The sequence below is a fragment of the Typopeltis vanoorti genome, chromosome 16 (genome assembly GCF_054136105.1).
Source record: "Typopeltis vanoorti isolate ZY-2024b chromosome 16, IOZ_Tvanoo_1.0, whole genome shotgun sequence".
Taxonomy (NCBI): domain Eukaryota; kingdom Metazoa; phylum Arthropoda; class Arachnida; order Uropygi; family Thelyphonidae; genus Typopeltis; species Typopeltis vanoorti.
The window spans coordinates 18,141,183-18,162,950 of record NC_143564.1 but is presented as its reverse complement, the minus strand read 5'-3'; the positions used below and the strand labels follow the sequence as shown (position 1 = coordinate 18,162,950).

General features: G+C 35.6%; 1 protein-coding gene across 2 annotated transcripts in view; it reads left to right on the top strand.

The window, feature by feature from the left end:
* Nucleotides 1-20,022, top strand: part of Bap170 (Brahma associated protein 170kD) — a 457,905-nt gene extending 437,883 nt beyond the window's left edge. For both annotated transcript variants that reach the window (XM_090406557.1, XM_090406558.1), the window contains 2 exons: nucleotides 7,605-7,696; nucleotides 18,767-20,022. In XM_090406557.1, the coding sequence (XP_090262683.1) occupies nucleotides 7,605-7,696; nucleotides 18,767-18,875 (201 nt within the window). In that variant the 3' untranslated portion in view covers nucleotides 18,876-20,022. The remainder of the gene's footprint in view (nucleotides 1-7,604; nucleotides 7,697-18,766) is intronic.
* The last annotated feature ends 1,746 nt before the right edge of the window (nucleotides 20,023-21,768 follow it).

Genomic DNA, 21,768 nt, shown 5'->3' with positions numbered 1-21,768 from the left:
TCTTGGTCTTCCTCTGGATCGTTTTCCTGCCAACCTGGTAGAGAACACCATCATCATCATCATCATCAAATTCCTGCCATGTACCCTCAAGGGGGTGTACAGGATATGACAGTACTACATGAAAAAATTACATCATTACTAACTTCCTATCTACAATTTTCCTCCAAATCAGTCTGTTACTTGTCAAGACTCCAACATTATCAGATCTTATATTTCTATCGTCTAAGGCACTTTGTACCATATCAATCCACCTATATCTTGGTCTTCCTCTGGATCGTTTTCCTGCCAACCTGCTAGAGAACACCATCATCATCATCATCAAATTCCTGCCATGTACCCTCAAGGGGTGTACAGGATATGACAGTACTACATGAAAAAATTACATCATTACTAACTTCCTATCTACAATTTTCCTCCAAATCAGTCTGTTACTTGTCAAGACTCCAACATTATCAGATCTTATATTTCTATCGTCTAAGGCACTTTGTACCGTATCAATCCACCTATATCTTGGTCATCCTCTGGATCGTTTTCCTGCCAACCTGGCAGAGAACACTTGTTTTGCTAATCTTTCCTCTCCCATTCTATTTAAGTGACCATACCACCTGAGATTAGCTCTGCTAATGCATTCCTGGATGCTGACAATGTCAAGTTCTTTCCTAATATCCTCATTTTTAATATGATATTGGCATTGATGCCATCTGTTCACGCCTCTAATCTTTCTCAGGACTCTCATATCTGCGGTCTCTAGTCTTGGGTCAAGTGTTTTACTTCTGACCCAGCTCTCAGATCCATAAGTTAAAACTGGTTTGAACACTGTCTTGTATACAGCTAATTTAGTGTTTCGACTAATTTCTCTCTTATTCCATATGAATTTATTCAATTGACTTCCCACCATACCAGCTTTGCTTATTCTGTTGTCTATTTCTATATTTAATTTTCCATCTTCAGTAAAAATCGTGCCTAAATAGCTAAAATGTTTTACTTGTTCCACAGGTTCTCCATTCACAACACAGTTGACATTTTCAATGATTCTGCCTATTTTCATTGTCTTTTTATTGCTGACCTTCATACCATATCTATTACAACAGCTACTCAATTTAGTCAGGGAATCTTGCAGACTTGTAGCAGATTTATCTAGAAGTATAACATCATCCGTATAAAGCAAAGAGCTGACATTAACATCTCCAATTTTGATATCATGTTTAATACCACTTTCCTTCATAATGTTATCCATATAGATAATGAATAACAGAGGAGATAATGTACATCCTTGTCTCACACCAGATTTCACATTAAACCATCTTCCTGTACTTCCTTTAATTCTAACTGCTGACTTACAACTCAAATACAGACTAAGTATTGCTTGATATAATGCCCCATTGACACCATATAACTGCAGCGTATTGAATAGCTTCTCTCTTGGCACCCTGTCATATGCCTTTTCCAAATCGACAAAACTTAAATACAGATCTTTGTTATATTCCCATGCTTTCTCGACTATTTGTCGTAAAGTGAAGATCTGATCCTGACAGCCTCTATTTGGCCTGAATCCAGCTTGTTCTTCACCAAGCTTTTCTTCTCAACTGTTTCTCAAGTATACTTGCATAGATCTTGCCAGGAACACTCAGTAGGGAAATACCTCTGTAATTCTCACATGCAGTTTTATTTCCCTTTTTATATATGGGTACTATGAGAGCTCTACTCCAATCATCGGGAATTCGTCCCTCTGTATAGGCTTTCTGAACTATGCAGTGCAGCCACTGTAAGACTTTTATACCACCATACTTCAGCATTTCTGGTCGAATATCATCTACTCCTGCTGCCTTTCCACATTTCAAGCCTTTGATGGCTTTTTCTACTTCAAGTATGGATATGTATTCCTGACTGCATGCCTGGTCAGTGTTTTTTATCACTGTGCTGTCATCACTGCTTGTTTCATTTAGCAGATTTTCAAAGTAACTACTCCATACTTCAAGGATATCTTTTTCTCCTGTTTTCATGTCACCTTTATCATCTCTAACTCATTTTACAGCACTCTTTCCTCCATTCCTCAGTTTCTTCAACAACCTCCAGAATATTTTGCCACTTTCTTGATATTTATTTTCTATATTCTTGCCAAAGTCCTCCCATGACTTTTTTTTAGTTAATTTACACATTGTTTAGCTTTCTTACATTTGTCTCTGTATTCTGTAAGAGTAAAAGCTGACTTATTTGCCAGGAACTTTTGATATGCTTTCTTCTTTTCTTTCGCTGCCTCTTTAACTTCCTGTGTCCACCAGGGAGTTCTGATTTTTTTATCCTTGCACACAACCTCACCACATGCCTCTCTGGCAGAATCAATCAATGTTTTGATTGATTGATTCTGCCAGAATCAATTCATTGATTCTGGCAGAATCAATGAATTCAGAATCAATGAATTGGCAGAATCTCAAACTCTTTCATTTTCTTTCAAAAGAAAATGAAAGAGTTTGAGAACAGGAATCAAACCTTGGAGATTCAATTCCTGTTCTCAAACTCTTTCATTTTCTTTTCAATAATCTTTGTGTATTTTAGTCTATAGTTCACATCTGAGAGCTGCTCAACTTTTATTCGCTTTAAAACTTTCTTACATGTTATTCTTTTCAATATGAAAATCAATTTAATCCTGCTCAAAACTAAATAGTGATCACTTCCAATTTCAAATCCTTTGTACACTCTGGTGTCCTGCACCAGGGAGAAAACATCACTATCAACAATAACATAGTCAATGAGACTTTTCTTATTCCTAGCCTCTTCTCTCCATGTGAATTTGTGCACATTTTTATGTTGGAACATGGTGTTAGTAATAACCAAAATTTGGAGAAAAGAGCTTTGCTCTTTTCTCCAAATTTTCCCAAAATATTTTTGTATGTCTCACAATCATTTCCTACTCTGCTATTTAGATCCCCAACAAGGACCAACTTTTCCTTTTTCATTGTGTCAGTTGCTTTTTCTAAAGCCTCAAAAAATTCCTCCACTTCTACCTTACTAGAACCTTCTGTGGGACCATAGGCACAAATAAGTCTCATTGTCCAGTTCCCCATTCTCATATTTGCCCACATTACTCTACTTGAGACTGACTGCCATTCAAGAAGATTAGCCTCGTATTTTGTGTTGAATATTATGGCTACTCCTTTTCCTTGATTGTCATTGCCTGAATATAACATTTTGTATTTATTGCTCAGAAAGATCTCACCAGTTTTGGTCTTTTTTGTTTCAGTCACCCCTATTATGTCGATCTGGTACTTATCTAATTCTTCAGCTAGCTCCATTTCTTTGCCATTCAGGCTTCTTACATTGATAGTACCAATCTTTAACTCTGGTGATGTTGAGTTGGGGTTTGTTTTCAGATTTGTTCCAGTAGCTGACTTTTCGCTGTTCGCCCTGGTTCCCTGGCGAAAACAACAGGGGCCTTGTTTAACCGGGCGACGCCCCTGCCGGCATGAACTTCACTCAAAATTATTGAAGTGAAGGTAGTGGAACATTATTTTAATGGCTGACTTTTATTGTTAATTTTTGGGGTAGCTGAACATAAGCTTGCTTTCATACTATTGGAAAGATAAGCAGATGAACAAAACTTGTATAGGTGGTACAGGATGGATGTTAATTCTGGAGCACAAGTTTTTAGTGTAGTTGAAGGATAAGGCTGATGCCAAGAAGTCAGTCTTGTCTTTGGTTGATACTAGAATAGTATCAACCAAAGACACTATCTTGATGATACTATTCTAGGTGAGTAAATCATCCTAGTGATTTGCTCATCCAAAGAAAGTTATGATGCAATATTTGAAATAGAATAGATACTAAATCTTGGTAACTGATTTTTATTTCCAGACTTATATCGTAAAATGCCATAATAATAAATATGTATTTATGTATGATTTGACTGCAAGACTCTACTAATAACACTATCTCAGTACTGTCATCCAGAAATCTCTCTGGGAAGAATTGACTTGCACTATCCTGTTGTTTTATTTTTATTTTTTTTAATGTGAGAAATATACAGTAATGCCCAAACTTCCTGCCATGGCTCTACTGTCTCCCCAATGTGGTAGTAAAGAGTACAATAATAAAATCTTGCACTACAATGAAACCTAAATGTATTAACTGTGAGGGAGCCTATCCAGCCTACTCCTGAGCATACCACAAGCAGAAGGATGGGGAAAACAAAATAAAGATAAAGTGCAAATAGAACATCTCATATCAAAATGCAAAACAAGAAGTTGGACACTACAACTGTCCTGAAATCCTTGTATGTTGAGAAGGTGACAGTTCAGAAATTATCAAACGTTACAAAAACCAGTATATCTATTCGCCATCTGATAATCATTTCATCATTACTAACTTAGTGAGTTCTCTTTGGAGCACATTAATCCCTTGAGCTATTACAATCTCACTCCTGGAACAACTCCTAAAATGATTCCCTTAAATTAGAACCCATTTGTTAAGAAATTCATAGCAAGAGCATTACACAAAGGAAAACTGCTATGCACCTCCACAGAAAATATAAATACTTTTGATATCCAGAGAATTTAAAGTATGCACAAGAATCAACCATGACATATCAGATGATGTATTAAATATTTTTTCTAGAGGAAGAGATTGACACTGGCCATCCAGACAAAGGTAAGCCCTTATCTTCTTGGGAATCGAATAAGTCAACAAAGCAAGAAAATAGGGAAATTTTTACACTGTTACTTTTGAGTCTGTATATATCCTAACAACAATTTTGAGCAAAGTAGACAGAATGATGCAAACTGTGCAGATAAATTGGATGAAATGCACAAATTTTTAAATATGCCTACTACCATGTCAACCCCTGAAGATGAGCCTACTCTTCCAAAATTTGTGCATCTGGTGAACCATCCTCATCATGATTTGTAGCATTTCCTAAATTTCAAGATTTTGTTGTTGATGACTTATCCTCCCTTGTCTTCTGCAGTGAATCATCCAATTAAGAGTAGAAGCATTGAAGAATTACCTTTACTTCATGTGTTTCCAGTTGACTATTTTGCTGGTGTGTGCCAGAGCACTTGACACTTATGTTTATTTATTACAATACAGTACTATGTACAGTAATTTTATTATAGTTTGGTGTTATTTCACTATAAACAAGGAGTAGAATTAGTTTTAAAAAAATATAACAATCAGGTCTACACATTTTAGCATTCAGGCATGTTGATTAACATATCGTTTTAATTCATACACATACCTGCCACTGAATCAGAAACCTTTGTGCAGATGTACATAAATGTCACTTATACTGCATATATGCAAATTACTTGCATCATGTGCATCACCAAATATTGTGGGCAATTATTTAAGAATGCTGCTGGTTAGTAATTGTCAATAGTGTTGATCACAATGAGAAAAACAAAGGATCTTTCGGAGTTCGATAAAGGACTTATTATGGATGCTCATCTGGCTGGAGCCACGATTTTGAAAATAGTAGAGCTGACTGGTTTCTCAAAAGGTGAGATATCCCAGGTGTTTAATCACTGGAATAATAACCCACATTGCTTGTCTAAGAGACATAACTGTGGTTCTAAGACAGTCTGTGAGGAATGAGGTCACAGTCTGTGAAGGTTTGTACAAATAAACAGAACTTGTGTTCAGATATTCACCAAAGCATTTAATGGAGGCCGCTCCTGACCCATATCTTACCGAACTATGAGCAGGGAATTGAAGAGGATAGGAAACATATAGGGATGCGCTATTGGCAATCACATCCCTATATGTTTATAATTTCAGTGGTCAGTTGTGTATAATGATTTCCAACTTATATTTTTTACTTTCGATGGAATCGTTGGAATAGAATCCCATTTGTAAGTCGAGGACTGACTGTGGTTATTATGTTAGTTTTATGCATTTACACCTAATCAGTGCTTCTATTTAATTTACACAATTCTATGAAATTGGATGGAAACTTGGTATGAGGTAGGTTCCAAAAGTTTCATGCCTGACATACAAAATTTGCACCAATTTTAAAATGCTGTGTGTTACAGATAGCACCATCTATGGGGAGCTTACCAGTTTCAACTCTCTATTTGCATCATTCAGTTGGAGGCACTCGTTTGACTAACACGTGACATGCTAAGTGGCTGCAATGTCAAAAATTGAGTACTGTGTTCTGAAGATTTTCACCAAAGAAGGGCTTTCTCCATATGCTATCAAGCAGCGATTGAATGGTGCTTATGGGGAAGCTTCTCCTTCATATTCCACTGTTCAGGAATGAGCTAAACGGTTTTGCCTAAGAAGAGAAAGAGCATCAAAGATACAATTCTGGTGATGGTCGACCTGTGGTAGTGATGACTGAGGAAAATGTCTCTCTTGTTGAGGAGGAACTGCTCAATGATAGACGACTGCAGCTCAAAGAAATCTCAGCAAGGTTGGGGCTTTCTATGACAACCGTCCTTCGCATCATTCACGAGAAGTTTCACATGATGAAAGGTCACCAGGGATGAAACCATGGTCCTTTATTATAATCCTCTTTCCAAAAGGACCATGGAATGGTGCAAACCAAGCGAAGCACTGCTGAGAAAAGCCAAGGTCACTAAGTCCACCAAGAAGATCATGGCAACAATCTTTTGGGATTTTGGGATTGATTGACTTCAAAGAAAGGAATATCACTGTGAATTCAGAATGTTATGCTTCACTCTTGCACGACACCATAAAGAAGAGACGAGGAATTCTGAATCATGGTGTTTGCCTGCTTCATGACAGTGCTCCAATCCATACGACTGTAGTTGAGAAGGCTGCAGTTAAGGAGGCATCCAGGAGATTGAACATCCACCCTACAGCCCAGATCTAGCACCCAGTGAAACTGAAGAAAAACCTTCGAGTAAGAAAATTCACAGATGACAATGAGGTGAAATATGTAGTTTTAGGCCAGTTTGCAGACAAAAGTACAGACTATTTTTTCAAGGGCATAGAAATGTTAATTCAAAGATGTGAAAGTGTGAAGTAATAGGAGATTATGTTGAAAAGTGACACAGTTCTTTTCTTTCTATCACCTCTAAAAGTTAGTCAGCTGGAAACTTATGGAACTGCCCTCATAGTTACATGGAAAAAATCATATAGTGTTTTATTAATTTTTGGAAATTATTTCAAAAATTGAAAGGAACATTTTTACAACTATTCTGTCTATCTTATCCCATAATCAGAGAGTAGCAGTAATCAAGAAAAAAACAAGATCTTATTTTATTATTCAAACACTTCTCTTATTTTAACTCTCCCATTCAAATTCTTTCTTCTATAATATATTTTATTGAAACCTTCCACCAATAGAAAGTATTCTCTTTATTCCCGAGATATATTAATGCCATATGCAATCTTAATCTTCTCCATCCGAAATAAATTGGCTGCTGTGGTATTGGATTGTCGTGTCTGAAAATATAGCCCTTAATAGTCCATTATTAACACAAACTGAAAATATCCCACTAAATGTTCATCGGTTTAAATCTCTTAGCAAACTAATGAACTAATGAGAAAATGTAATACATTACTCTGTTGACTGATGCTTTGGTTTTTGTATTAATAGTGATTATGGCTTTTAAAGGTGTCTTAAGTTAACTTTTTTCTTTCAGGAAGAAAAAGAAGGACCTCTAGCTAAGAGTATTCGTCTGACAAGTGCACTGGTATTAAGGAATCTAGTAACTCATAGCTCATTAGCAAGAAGGTAATACATGTTTATTATCTCCAATAAACATAAATTTAAAATAATAAACCAGTAAATATAATTGGAAAAAATTTCAAAAGTGTAATTAATAAAATCTCGGTTTTTGTAACAACTTAATCTTCTTTTTCCTCTTGTCAGTCGTAGCCGATTGTTTCATCTGTCTGCCTCTTTACTTTTTTTCTTTCTTCAGTCATTTGATTTTATTCTGTACTTCACTATTTTTAGTCTAGTGAATATACACTGCTATCCAAAAGCTAAGAATGACTAAATTTTTACCTGTATGAAAAAATGTTTGTGACTACAGCCAAATGTGGACATAAATTTATTGCCACCATACTAATAAATTATATTACACAAAAAAATTGTTATAAATTTCATAGAAATTAAATTGCAATATGTTTTTGGCAAAATTTACAAATTTCCTAAGGACATAGTTAAGCAATTAATGTACAGTGCTTACAGAAAACTTTGTGGAGAGACATTTCAGTATGGAATATGTCCACCTCAAACTGCAATGCAACTGTCACAACGTCATACTATGCTTAGCACCAAGTAATTCAGAAATTCTTGAGGATAAACTAGCCCCCTCTTCCTTCAGAGCAAGGATGAAGCCTTGTTTGTTTTCTGGAGGGGAATTTTAAGCACCACTATGTCTCCATACTGCATCCGAAACATGTTCTATGAGGTTGAGATCTGGGGAGCATGCTGGCCATTTGATTCGATTAATATCCTCGATCTCCAGAAGTATCTCCATGCTTGTGTATGATGTGCTGTGGCATTGTCGGCCATAAAAATGAATTCTTCACCTACAGCACCACAGAACAATCTAACATGATGTTGAAGAACTTTGTCGCAATATCATTCACTAGTCATTGTTCCTTTTTCCAGCACTTGTAGCTCAGTACATTGGATACAAATCCAGTGAAGATGTGCTCAATAAAGAGCTGTGGATAATGGGACACAGACTACATGCCTTTGGGCATATAGGCCTACTTGTCTCAGGCATCTTACCATGGTTTGTCAAGATATCCACATATCTGTGCTTGAATGGAGCTGACCCACCGTGGTGCGTTGATTACGTTTTGCTGTTATAACCAAAAATCTCTCTTCATGCTCTGGTAGAATGAGGACGACCTCTTAACAAACGTCTGGAACATGTTCCATTGGTTTGAAATACTACTCATAGCCTGGATACAACACTATGTGAGATTCTAAATCTTCCTTACATGAAATCATCTAGATGATGTCTTTGAGACATTAGAAGATATTCAAGTTTGCAACTTTATTCCTTCACAAAAAGAGCTTCCTTCAAACACAATTCACTTAGCCCAGCCTTTTATCCTGTTGGGTGCTACCACATGACCCCTTTGCATGCAATTCAAAAATCTGAATGGGTACCTCCGTTCAACTTGAAATAGTCAGGCGCACAAATTGCCATAATCTGATTCACCTGAATTTGCAGTTGTAATATTCAGAAATAGTGTTTGTCCTTAGGTTTTGGACACCAGTGTAGTATAGTATATAATAAATTATATTTAGTATTTTAGGCATGATTGAGTAAACTTAACTTTAATTAATTTTTACCATCTGTTGCATTCTCTTTCTTGGGTAAACTTTCAAAGAAATCATATACTTCCTGTCCTTCTTGATAGATTAACCACTTTAAATAAGGATTTTTGTGTTGCATCTCCCAGATTTTTTAGAATTCTAGCATGTATCTCATCTGTTCCTGCAATTTTCCAGTTAGGTAATTTATTAATCATTCTTCTAATTTCTTCATTCAGTATATCTAGTCCAAGACTTTTTTTCAACTTCATGCTCTGGTTCAATAATTTCACTATTCATATTTTATCTGCTATACAAGTCTTCAAGATATTCCTCCCATCTTTCTGCTATCCCCTTCTCACCATTTTTTTTTTTTTTTTTTTTTACTACTTTATTTTTGTTTCAAGATTGCAGGTGTGCACAGCGATTATTTAATATGCTTTGTTGCTTTTCCTGTTTTTAATTTATATTGAAAACAAGAAAAGGAAGGTTTCTATTTTTTTCTTGTTCTAAAGTGAATTTTATGGTGCTGTGCAAATTGTTGAGATAATCTTTGAAATTGATAAGTTCATCTGTTGTTCTATTGAATATGATGAAAATATCGTCCACATATTATACGCATGGCTGAACACCAAAAAGACGTACAATACAAAAGAGAACAAAAAATGGGTCTTGCTTTCCATACCACTTCCACTGGACACGATGTACTCTACGCCTGCGATTTACTGTATTTTTTTCTCATTTCTTCATTATGTAGAATTACTGTATTTTGTCCAGGGATTCTCAGCACCCCTATAAAAAGATGTTGGAAAGGAACTCAAGTCAATGATTTAAAGTTTCTTCTCCATTGTAATGTGCTTGAGAAAATAGTGCAGTAGTTTCTTCTTGCTTTCTATGCTGCGGTTTTGTAACTAATAACAAGACTTGGGCCTTTTTAACCTAGTAGATCAGGAAGAGAAGGCAGGTTCCAGTACATGAGACAAAAAAAAATAGTGAAATAGGAAAGATTCAACTCTTAGCCATTGAATACTCTAATACCATTGGGGGGAGAGGAGTAAGAAGAAGAAAAGGAAGAAAGACAGATAGAAAGAAGATTAGGGACTGTTTTACAGATAGTATAACAGATATATATTACATGAAATAAGTCATAGGCCAGCATTAGGTACCTCAGGTACTTACTGTGGCGAGCCCATAACAATGTGATCTAAATATATTATGATGCCAGTTGAGATAGTTTATAATCCTGCTTCTCAGCCAATTTAACATCAGACCATCTTCTCTTGCAGGATAGCTTAAGGAAATTAACAATATATATTATATACATTAATTAGAAAATTTTTTCAAATTATTTTTTTTTCTTTTATATGGTTTCCACCCATGAAAGGTTATTAATAAACCTATAGTACATTTATACTATGGGTGGGCTAATGATGTTTTCCCCATTTTTTGTCAATTTTATTTTTATATAGTCTAGAAATCCTGCTCTAGAGACCAAACATGGAACTTTTTCAAGCCACTTTAGGTCTTCAATAAGTGGGACGATATACATCTCCCACCTGAAGACGATCACAAACATCCATGCCCACGGTGGGATTTGAACCTGCAACCTGTTGGAAAGTGAGTACACTAACTAACCACTCGGCAACTAGGTCAGCAAAAAGGTTTGCACCAAATTTTTCTAATTTTTATGAATATGTATAAAGAGGCTTAGGTGTTGCTGATTATTCATAATAGTGCTTCAGAGTATAAACAGCACTGAGAAGTGAAAAAATAAAATTAATTTATTGGACTTACTAATATTTTGCTTCTTTTCTATTCAGTATCTTCATAGAAGAAAATTACAACTGTGACAAATACACAGCACTCAACTAAATCAGAAACATTTTGAATTGTAAATGAAAAATTAACTAATGTCCTAATGTGGTGCCCTCTATGGACAAGATAGACATAAAGTTAGTTTGGATAAGAGTAGCTATCCAGTCTCAGAATGGGTGTCTCCCAGCTCTTTGGGAAATTTATGCAGCCATACCTGCTAAGGTTGAGGAGTGCTTCATGGCCATTGCTAATAATAGAAGAGAACTTTAGTGATCTTTTCTGATGTACTCTGAATATAAGAGGCAGTAACGAATTGAGTTGAGGTATTTTTCAACACTTAAAAGATGTTGCAAAAGTACAACAGTTATAACCATTTGCTTTTAGCCAATGGTTACAACCCTTATAAAATATACCAAATACTACATGAAACACCTCCCAATGCTCCTGCAACTGACACACCAGAAAGCAAAATCATCATCATCAAATTCCTGCCATGTACCCTCAAGGGGTGTACAGGATATGACAGTACTACAAGAAAAAATTACATCATTACTAACTTCCTATCTACAGTTTTCTCCAAATCAGTCTGTTACTTGTCAAGACTCCAACATTATCAGATCTTATATTTCTATCGTCTAAGGCACTTTGTACCGTATCAATCCACCTATATCTTGGTCTTCCTCTGGGTCGTTTTCCTGCCAACCTGGCAGAGAACACTTGTTTTGCTAATCTTTCCTCTCCCATTCTATTTAAGTGACCATACCACCTGAGATTAGCTCTGCTAACGCATTTCTGGATGCTGACAATGTCAAGTTATTTCCTAATATCCTTATTTTTAATATGATATTGCACTTGATGCCATCTGTTCATGCCTATAATCTTTCTCAGGACTCGCATATCTGCGGTCTCTAGTCTTTGGTCAAGTGTTTTACTTCTGACCCAGCTCTCAGATCCATAAGTTAAAACTGGTTTGAACACTGTCTTGTATACTGCTAATTTAGTGTTCCGACTAATTTCTCTCTTATTCCATATGAATTTATTCATTTGACTTCCCACCATACCAGCTTTGCTGATTCTGTTCTCTATTTCTATATTTAATTTACCATCTTCAGTAAAAATCGTGCCTAAGTAGCTGAAATGTTTTACTTGTTCTGCAGGTTCTCCATTCACAACACAGTTGACATTTTCAATGATTCTGCCTATTTTCATTGTCTTTTTATTGCTGACCGTCATACAACAGCTATTCAATTTAGTCACAGAATCTTGCAGACTTGTAGCGGATTTATTTAGAAGTATAACATCATCCGCATAAAGCAAAGAGCTGACATTAACATCTCCAATTTTGATATCAGGTTTAATATCACTTTCTTTCATAATGTGATCCATATAGATAATGAATAACAGAGGGGATAATGTACATCCTTGTCTCACACCAGATTTAACATTAAACCATCTTTATGTACTTCCTTCAATTCTAACTGCTGACTTACAACTCAAATAAAGACTAAGTATTGCTTGATATAATGCCCCATTGACACCATATAACTGCAGCGTATTGAATAGCTTCTCTCTTGGCACCTTGTCATATGCCTTTTCCAAATCGACAAAACTTAAATACAGATCTTTGTTATCTTCCCATGCTTTCTCGACTATTTGTCGTAAAAGATCTGATCCTGACAGCTCTATTTGACCTGAATCCAGCTTGTTCTTCACCAAGCTTTTCTTCCACAATTCTTCTCAACCGTTTCTCAAGTATACTTGCATAGATCTTGTCAGTAGGGAAATGCCTCTATAATTCTCACATTCAGTTTTATTTCCCTTTTTATATATGGGTACTATGAGAGCTCTACTCCAATCATTGGGAATTCGTCCCTCTGTCCAGGCTTTCTGAACTATGCAGTGCAGCCACTGTAAGACTTTTATACCACCATACTTCAGCATTTCTGGTCAAATATCATCTACTCCTGCTGCCTTTCCACATTTCAAGCCTTTGATGGCTTTTTCTACTTCAAGTATGTATTCCTGACTGCATGCCTGGTCAGTGTTTTTTATCACTGTGCTGTCATCACTGCTTGTTTCATTTAGCAGTTTTTCAAAGTAATTACTCCATACTTCAAGGATATCTTTTTCTCCTGTTTTCATGTCACCTTTATCATCTCTACTATCACCTTTTACAGCACTCTTTCCTCCATTCCTAAGCTTCTTCAACAACATCCAGAATATTTTGCCACCTTCTTGATATTTATTTTCTATATTCTTGCCAAAGTCCTCCCATGACTTTTGTTTAGCTAGTTTTACACACTGTTTAGCTTTCTTACATTTGTCTCTGTATTCTGTAAGAGTAAAAGCTGACTTATTTGCCAGGAACTTTTGATATGCTTTCTTCTTTTCCTTCACTGCCTCTTTAACTTCCTGTGTCCACCAGGGAGTTCTGATTTTTTTATCCTTGCACACAACCTCACTACATGCCTCTCTGGCAGAATCAATCAATGTTTTCTTCAGAATTTGCCACTGAATCTCCAAGGTTTGATTCCTGTTCTCAAACTCTTTCATTTTCTTTTCAATGATCTTTCTGTATTTTAGTCTACAGTTCACATCTGAGAGCTGCTCAACTTTTATTCGCTTTAAAACTTTCTTACATGTTATTCTTTTCAATATGAAATTCAATTTTATCCTGCTCAAGACTAAATAGTGATCACTTCCAATGTCAAATCCTCTGTACACTCTGGTGTCCTGCACCAGGGAGAAAACATCACTATCAACAATAACATAGTCAATGAGACTTTTCTTATTCCTAGCCTCTTCTCTCCATGTGAATTTGTGCACATTTTTATGTTGGAACATGGTGTTAGTAATAACCAATCCATGTCCTGAGCAGAAATCCAACAGATTGCCATAATTATTAGCTTTGCTCTTTTCTCCAAATTTTCCCAAAATATTTTTGTATGTCTCACAATCATTTCCTACTCTGCTATTTAGATCCCCAACAAGGACCAAGTTTTCCTTTTTCATTGTGTCAGTTGCTTTTTCTAAAGCATCAAAAAATTCCTCCACTTCTACCTTAGTAGAACCTTCTGTGGGACCATAGGCACAAATAAGTCTCATTGTCCAGTTCCCAATTCTCATATTTGCCCACATTACTCTACTTGAGACTGACTGCAATTCAAGAAGATTAGCCTTGTATTTTGTGTTGAATACTATGGCTACTCCTTCTTTTCCTTGATTGTTATTGCCTGAATGTAACATTTTGTATTTATTGCTCAGAAAGATCTCACCAGTTTTGGTCTTTTTTGTTTCAGTCACCCCTATTATGTCGATCTGGTAGTTATCTAATTCCTCAGCTAGCTCCATTTCTTTGCCATTTAGGCTTCTTACGTTGATAGTACCGATCTTTAACTCTGGTGATGTTGAGTTGGGGTTTGTTTTCAGATTTGTTCCAGTAGCTGACTTTTCGCTGTTTGCCCTGGTTCCCTGGCGAAAACAACGGGGGCCTTGTTTAACCGGGTGACGCCCCAGCCGGCATGAAATTTTGTCATGTTGTACCATCATTTTTTTTTATTTTGGTTTAACCAATAAGAATACAATTTGGTCGGCTAAATCCCAAATTGCCAGCCCATCCTCGTTCGTTCAGTATCAAAGTAGATACCCAACAGGGTGCACCACGAGAAGGTGAGGATTGGACATTAGGTCAGAACCCCTGGGCGGTTCTCCGCATTCCTTTAAAGGCCATGTGAAGGGCTCCTCTCAGTTATACAGCTTTGACCCTTAAGCACCCCGAAAGCAAAATCATTCTTATAAAATTCCTTATGCCTGCAGTTATGCCTATTTCTATAGATGGACTGATAGGTTATCATCTGTATGTCCAGTGCAGACTGGGACACCATGCTCCAGATATATCTACACACAAGGTTAAATGGAAGAATATTATTACATCATGAAGCACTATTATGAATGACTTGTCTATAATGAACCCTATGACTTGACCATAAACCTCCCTATCAACCACAATCTGACATCATCCACCAAAATGTGAATGCGAAATACTAGAGTTGTAGAAATCTGAAGCACTAGCCACCAATTAGCTCCATTAAGAGGTGTAATAATCCTTCACATGCAAGAGAACGCTCAACCTGATTAACTTGCATTCATAGCTGTGTCTGAGGAGTCAATGCTACTAAACAGAAGGAAATGTGTAGTTTCTGTATCCATAGCTATAATTTTAAATTGAAATGTAGACATAAGCAGTATAATTTTACATTTACATTTCTAGAACCTTTTATTATATAATTAAATTTTTTTGTTAAATGCAGGCCAAAGTAAGAAAAACTTCAACACCATGATGTGCATAGAAAATAGATGCTTGTTATATAAATTTTGTTGGCCTAGGAAAACAAGTGTCAAAATCTTTTTATGCCTAATTCTGCTTAGATCACCATTCCTTCTTCTTCTTCTTTTTTTTTTTTTTTTGATAAACTTACAAAACATATTATATTCATGAAATGTAATATCAGTTTTTAAACACTTATTTTATAAAATAATTTCAAAGGTATTTATTAAAATTTTTTCTGATTCTTTTAAATTAAGTCTTGTATACTGTTTATTCTTAATTCTAAAATTCATTTCACAGAATAGTTTCTGTAGTTCAAGGTATTGCAGATAACCTTTATAATAATGTACAATGTTATCTGCAAGACTTTGAGCTACAGTTTGCCTACCCTACTTCCAAGAATCATGCATTATGAATTGAAATGCACAGTTATAAAACAAATTATATTAAGTTCTCACATAACTTGCAAATGAAGTGATATGATTTATTAATGTCACTCTTATAATTATTTTCGATATTCAGTTAGCAAAAATCACAAGAAAATGTGCACTTAATTTACAGTATTTTTGCAAAGTCAAATTGCCATCATCTGGAAACAAAGAGCAAATGATATGTTCACATAGGCACTGCATATGGTAAGTATGACTGAAGCAGAAACAACAAAGGTAAGTCTAAAGTCCTAAAATAGTGCCCCTGGTGGGCTGGGATGATTGTTCATGAAACCTTTGAAAATAAGCCTTAACCTCTGCCCTATACAGACATGATAGCATGGCTTGACTATGCTTTGATGGTGATGTGTTCTCCATTTGACTACATGACTCTGAGGCTCCCAGTTTCCTAACACATCTTAATAATTGATAACCTAGGATCCAATTCACCTTGGAAAAAGGAGAAAAAAAACAACCTACTCCCCTTCCTAGACACTTTCATTACACATCAGCCTGATGGATCTTGGCATTCTCAGTTTTTGGAAAACACACACACTACCACCACCACCACCACCACACAGGCAAATACATTCATGAACAGTCTTCCCGTCCCCTCCCATCAGAATGGGATTAAACAGCAAAATTGACTAACTCTGATAATAATGCCCTCACCACTGAACTTGAACATGTTGACACCTTCTTAGCCAATCACGACAATCCCCACCAAATCAAAGAATATTAAAACCCTAATACCACACTTCTCCTTCCCCTCTCCAGAACAGAGACCACCAAATCTGTTACCATCTCATATATCCAAGCCAAGGCACATCTGACAAAAATTCTAAAAAGATACCTTATAACTACTTTGAGTCCATTAAAAAAAAAAAAAAAAAAAAAAAAAAAAAAAAAAAAAAAAAAAAGTTAGCATCCCTTATCCCCCCCCCCCTCCAAATAAATAAAATTAAAAGACCAGCCACAGTCCCTAGACCTTCAAGGTGTCTGCTAGGTTCCATGCAGTTGAAAGCTTCCTGTTGTGGTCAGATAGGCAGGAAAGCCAACATCAGAATTAACAGACACAAAGAATACATTCTGATTCCACTACTACAACCACTTGAGCTTGGACACCTTCCTCAGGATACCATGAAAAAAGGCCACCTTACTCCACATAAGCAAATTCAAATACAAAAGGCTTTTCATAGAACCTCCTTTAGTCTTAAAGAACTATCTGAACCTCAATAAATATGGTTGTATAAAACTGACTCGAATCTGGAAAGTGCTTATCTTTAGAACTTCATCCCAACAGCCAAGAACATCCATTGCAACCCACCAGGGAACACTATTTTAGGACTTTAGACTTACCTTTATTTTTTCTGCTTCAGTCATACTTCCCCTATGTGCTGCTTGCATGAACATATCAGTCTGGCCATTGTTCCCTGATTATGGCAATTTGACTTTGCTGAAATGTTGCAAACATTAATTAAAAGTTATTTCTAATTAATATATTTTATAGCCTGTTAATTTTCTTAATTATTATTATTATGGGTAACCAATATATAAGTCTTTTTTGCCTAAAAGACTATCTTCCAATATCTCCTTCCACAAAACTGTTAATTTGCAACTTATAATCTGTGTATTGCCGGGCCTGGTTGGTCGAGTGGTAGTGTATCTACTCTCCAGCCAAGAGGCTGCAGATTCAAATCCCACGTAGGCATGGATGTTTGTGATCGTCTCCACCTGCATACATTCATTCATACAAGTGAATAAACACTCTCCCAAGATGGAGTGGGTCACCATGGGAGAAGTAGACCCAACCCTCCAGCAATGGGAGAGGCCTTTACCTCTGCAGTGGGGAAAAGTTATAGGCTGTTTAAATAAAAAAAAATTTAAAAAAATTGGTATTATAACTTTGTAATAAAGTTCCATTTACACCATATATAGATTTAGTGCTTTGAATTTTTTTTTTCTTCCCTGATCCCATAATCATGATATTTCCATGATTGCTTGATTATATATTGTATGGTTATCCTTTATTCGTTTAAATCTGGCTTGTTCATTGCCAGGTTGGTGATGAACAGGCCAGAAGACAAATACTTTTCAGCAATTTTCCTTAGCCATATTTATCAAGTATGCTTGAATACAGAGTAAAAAAATTCCTCTGATTATTATCACATTTCATTTTCTTTCTTTTTTTCTTTTTCATAAATTAGTATGATGTGAACTCTACTCTGATTAATCACCTGGAATGTGTTTTGACCAGACCATAAAAAATCCATGAGATTTTGCATTTTTAATGCCTGCAAAACTTTTAGACACTATTTCAGAATATCAGGTTGAATGTTATTTACTTTAGCTGCATTTCCACATTTCAGATTTGAAATCATCTCCATTCTGTACCTACCTAAAGGACTGGAGAGCATACATGCTATCCACTCAGCCAACAAGACTAGCATTTATCTATGTATAATTAATTAGCCTTGTTTCTGTGAAGAAAGTGTAGAAATTCTATATTGTGTGTTTTTGCTCAGATTTAAAATTTTCTCAACAGTTTCATTGGGAATTTTTTTTGAAACTTGTTTAGACATTTCTCATACAACAAGAAGGATATTGAAGATTTTTGCCGTTAGTTTTTTGAGGAGTAAACTTTGCATTTACAAGACTTGGGCTAATATGAACAATCAGAACTGACTCATTTGGAGAATAATTTATTTTTTATAGCAGCAAATCTGTTTAAAGTGAAACAAATAATAATAATAATAAAAAAATGGAATCATAATTCTGCTAATTAGTAATCTAATCCTAAATCCCATTAGGATTGCAGGTTTATATAAAATTATCTATTAATCTATACTGTATTAAGTTCTACTATTAATTATATAATTAGGATCATTATTATATCAAAAATATTATAGATATTTTGGCACTTTAATTCATTTTTTTTTCTTCTTTTCTTCCCAGTTATGCTAGACGATATGAACCGGAATTAGCATACTTAGCTATGTCTTCAATAGAATCTTCACGGACCATAGCACAGTGCCTGTCAGAGTTGGCAAAACCTCATGAATGAGTTAAAATACCTGGTGAGTTAAATTTGTGCCATGATTGAGCTTACATTGGCTATCATCTAATTTGGTGGATAACGGATAAGTGTGCTGTAGCACAGGAAGTGCCCTGTGCGTGTGTGTACATATATTTATGTGTTGTATAATCCCAGCACCTCACTGTACTACCCACAGGGTTAGCATATCATCCTGCCAGCCAGTCCAAGGCTGTGTGTTCCCACTGTATGCAGTGTAGCAATGGAGCAGTCTCTGGCAAAAAAACAAACAAACAAAAGAAACGGAGAAAAAAAAAAAGGACAGTAATGCAATTTATTTAAATGTTTTAAATGTATTTAAAGTCTTGTTATTGTATACTTTTTCATACCTTTGACTGTAAAGCCAAGGTGTTTTGAAGAAATTTTATATGCATACCAGAGAACTATTCAGATTTGTGTGTGAGAAGACATGGTTCACACACAAGGACACTCTCTCTGTAGATACTGTGTATGACAGTTTGTCTGTCTGTCTGTAATACAAGGACCAAGGCATCACAACACCAGTAAACTCAGGCTGAAAAGTTGGTGTATAAAGATATTGAACTAACTGTTGAAATAAATCAGTACAAAATTGTACATCCTTCATTCAGGCATCCATATGGATGTTCTGCTGTGTATATTACCTCTGACAACCATTGCCCTGTATCATTGTGGAGAAAAGACCTGTTTTTTCTATTATGATTATTTGTACTATCACTGATATAAAGGATCGATAGAATTGGCAAAAAAGGATACAAAATAAAGACAGCCAGTGTAAAGATGTGCGGCAGTTTGGCATTCCATACAATCATTACATTTATTTTGTAATATCATATCGCCCTGTTTAAACTGTTTCCGTGTAATTTATTTGTCATCTTTCTTTGGCAAAATTTATCAGTGCTTTTTGTATGTTTATATGTATTTTTGCTTTTTTTTTTTTTTTTTTTTCCATAAAAGGGAATACCACCAGTTCATTAGTTGAAAAATTATTATTTAAATAAAGACGTAGACAGTATGCATTTCATTGTTGCCATTTTTTATGAGGCTGTTTCACAAATTGTGTACTGTCTTGAGTGTACTGTAATAAATAAAATGTAGGAATAATAAAAGTTTCTCCATGTTTATAGATGTTAAAACTTACATGCCTTTTTTTTTAGAAAAATAAAAGTTTATTCTGTGTTGTTTTCTATTATTGTACGTTTACGTAAGGAACCCACACTCATAAAATGATTTTCTCCTTAGAGAAGTTTTTAAATTGAAATATAATTTTAAAAATTGACATTTTATAACCTGAGTTATTTTTGTTGATTATACATCTTAGTATGCTAAATTACAGTTGCATTTTATAAGTAATCTGTAAATCCTATCTTTAACTGGAGCAAAAGTTTTACTAAATAAACTAATGAAGATCATTTAATAATACCAAAAGCAGTGCCTAAAGTGGGAACTGGGGAGGAGGGTGAAATTAAAGGAATTGGGATAAACTTAACATTTTACTCTCTAGCTCAATAAAATTCTAATTTTACTGGGCTAGATGGCAGGATGGTTTCAGAACTTCCTGAAAAGAAGTGGGATAAAATGGAAAGGAAAAGATTATATGTAGCAGGGTAAGCATACCATCCCACTGCCAAGCTCATGCTATTAGATCATTTTTAATATGGAGTCATAGGAGCAAGAAAGGATAAATTTATATAAATAATACAGAATATCTTAAAGCATTGTTCAGTTTGTAGTTCATGAAGCCACCTTGACATGGTTAAAATGCAATTTGGAACAAAATCTCAAGAGTTGCACATAATTATTATACTTGCATAAACATAGAAGTTACATATAATATGGATGAACGTAAACATTTTGTTTAGGCTTAGATGCTGACTAGAACTTAGGTTAGACATTTATTTTAATGAAAACAGCACAGGGAATGAAATGAACGAATTAGACAGCCCCAGTTGGGCCTTCCATCTGTCTAAGATATAGTGAGTTCTCAATTTGATTGGCTGGCTTGCACGTAATCTCCCTCCATCTCAACAGCCAATATTCAAGAATCCATACTACCTTTTCAGGTAATAGATCTATATCCTTCGCACTACTACTGTCAAATCTTATTTTCCACGCTACCATCACCAGAATCCAACACTCTGCCACCATTTCTTACATGCTGTGTGATCCATAAACATCTGAAAGGGTGACCCTTGTAGTCTCCCACTGCTATGATGGGAAATTCTAGCACCGAATTCTTCTGCCATTTGAGAATGAATCTTTCATTCTTATGTCTATTAGCATCCCCTGATAAAATCCCTACAGTACAGAAACCGCACCAACATCAACAGGTAAGAAAACAAAACAGAAAACAGACAAATTACCACATTTTATTATATATACATACATTCAGCAGGTGAGCCTTCAATCAACAAAATGTTACTCTTCTTGATCCTAAACGGTTGGCAGCATCCCCAAGATCTGTTTTAAAAACTGTTTAGGTGACATCTTCCCATACAGGGTGTTTCAAAAGAGTGTACACAACTAGGCAGAAGAAAATAACTCTGAAGATGTCCAAAAGCTGAGTGAGTGTCATAATTTAGTGAAACACAAATTTTTGGTCACATAACTTTATTACTAAATGACAACACTAGATGGCATGATATGTCACCATTTGAAAATGCTGACTTTGGATGGTGCAGAGCGAGCACATTTGTGTTTTGGTTTGAGGAAACGAAAGTCTATACAAATTCAGAGGAATTTCTGCACAATATGGTAAAGAACCTCCTGCTGGGTGCACGATCTACACGTGCCACAAGAATTTTGTGGAAATAGCCTATTCTGGACATCATCCAAGGTCAACAGAAAGGCCATGTGCTTCCTGTACTGTTGTGGAAGTAGTTCA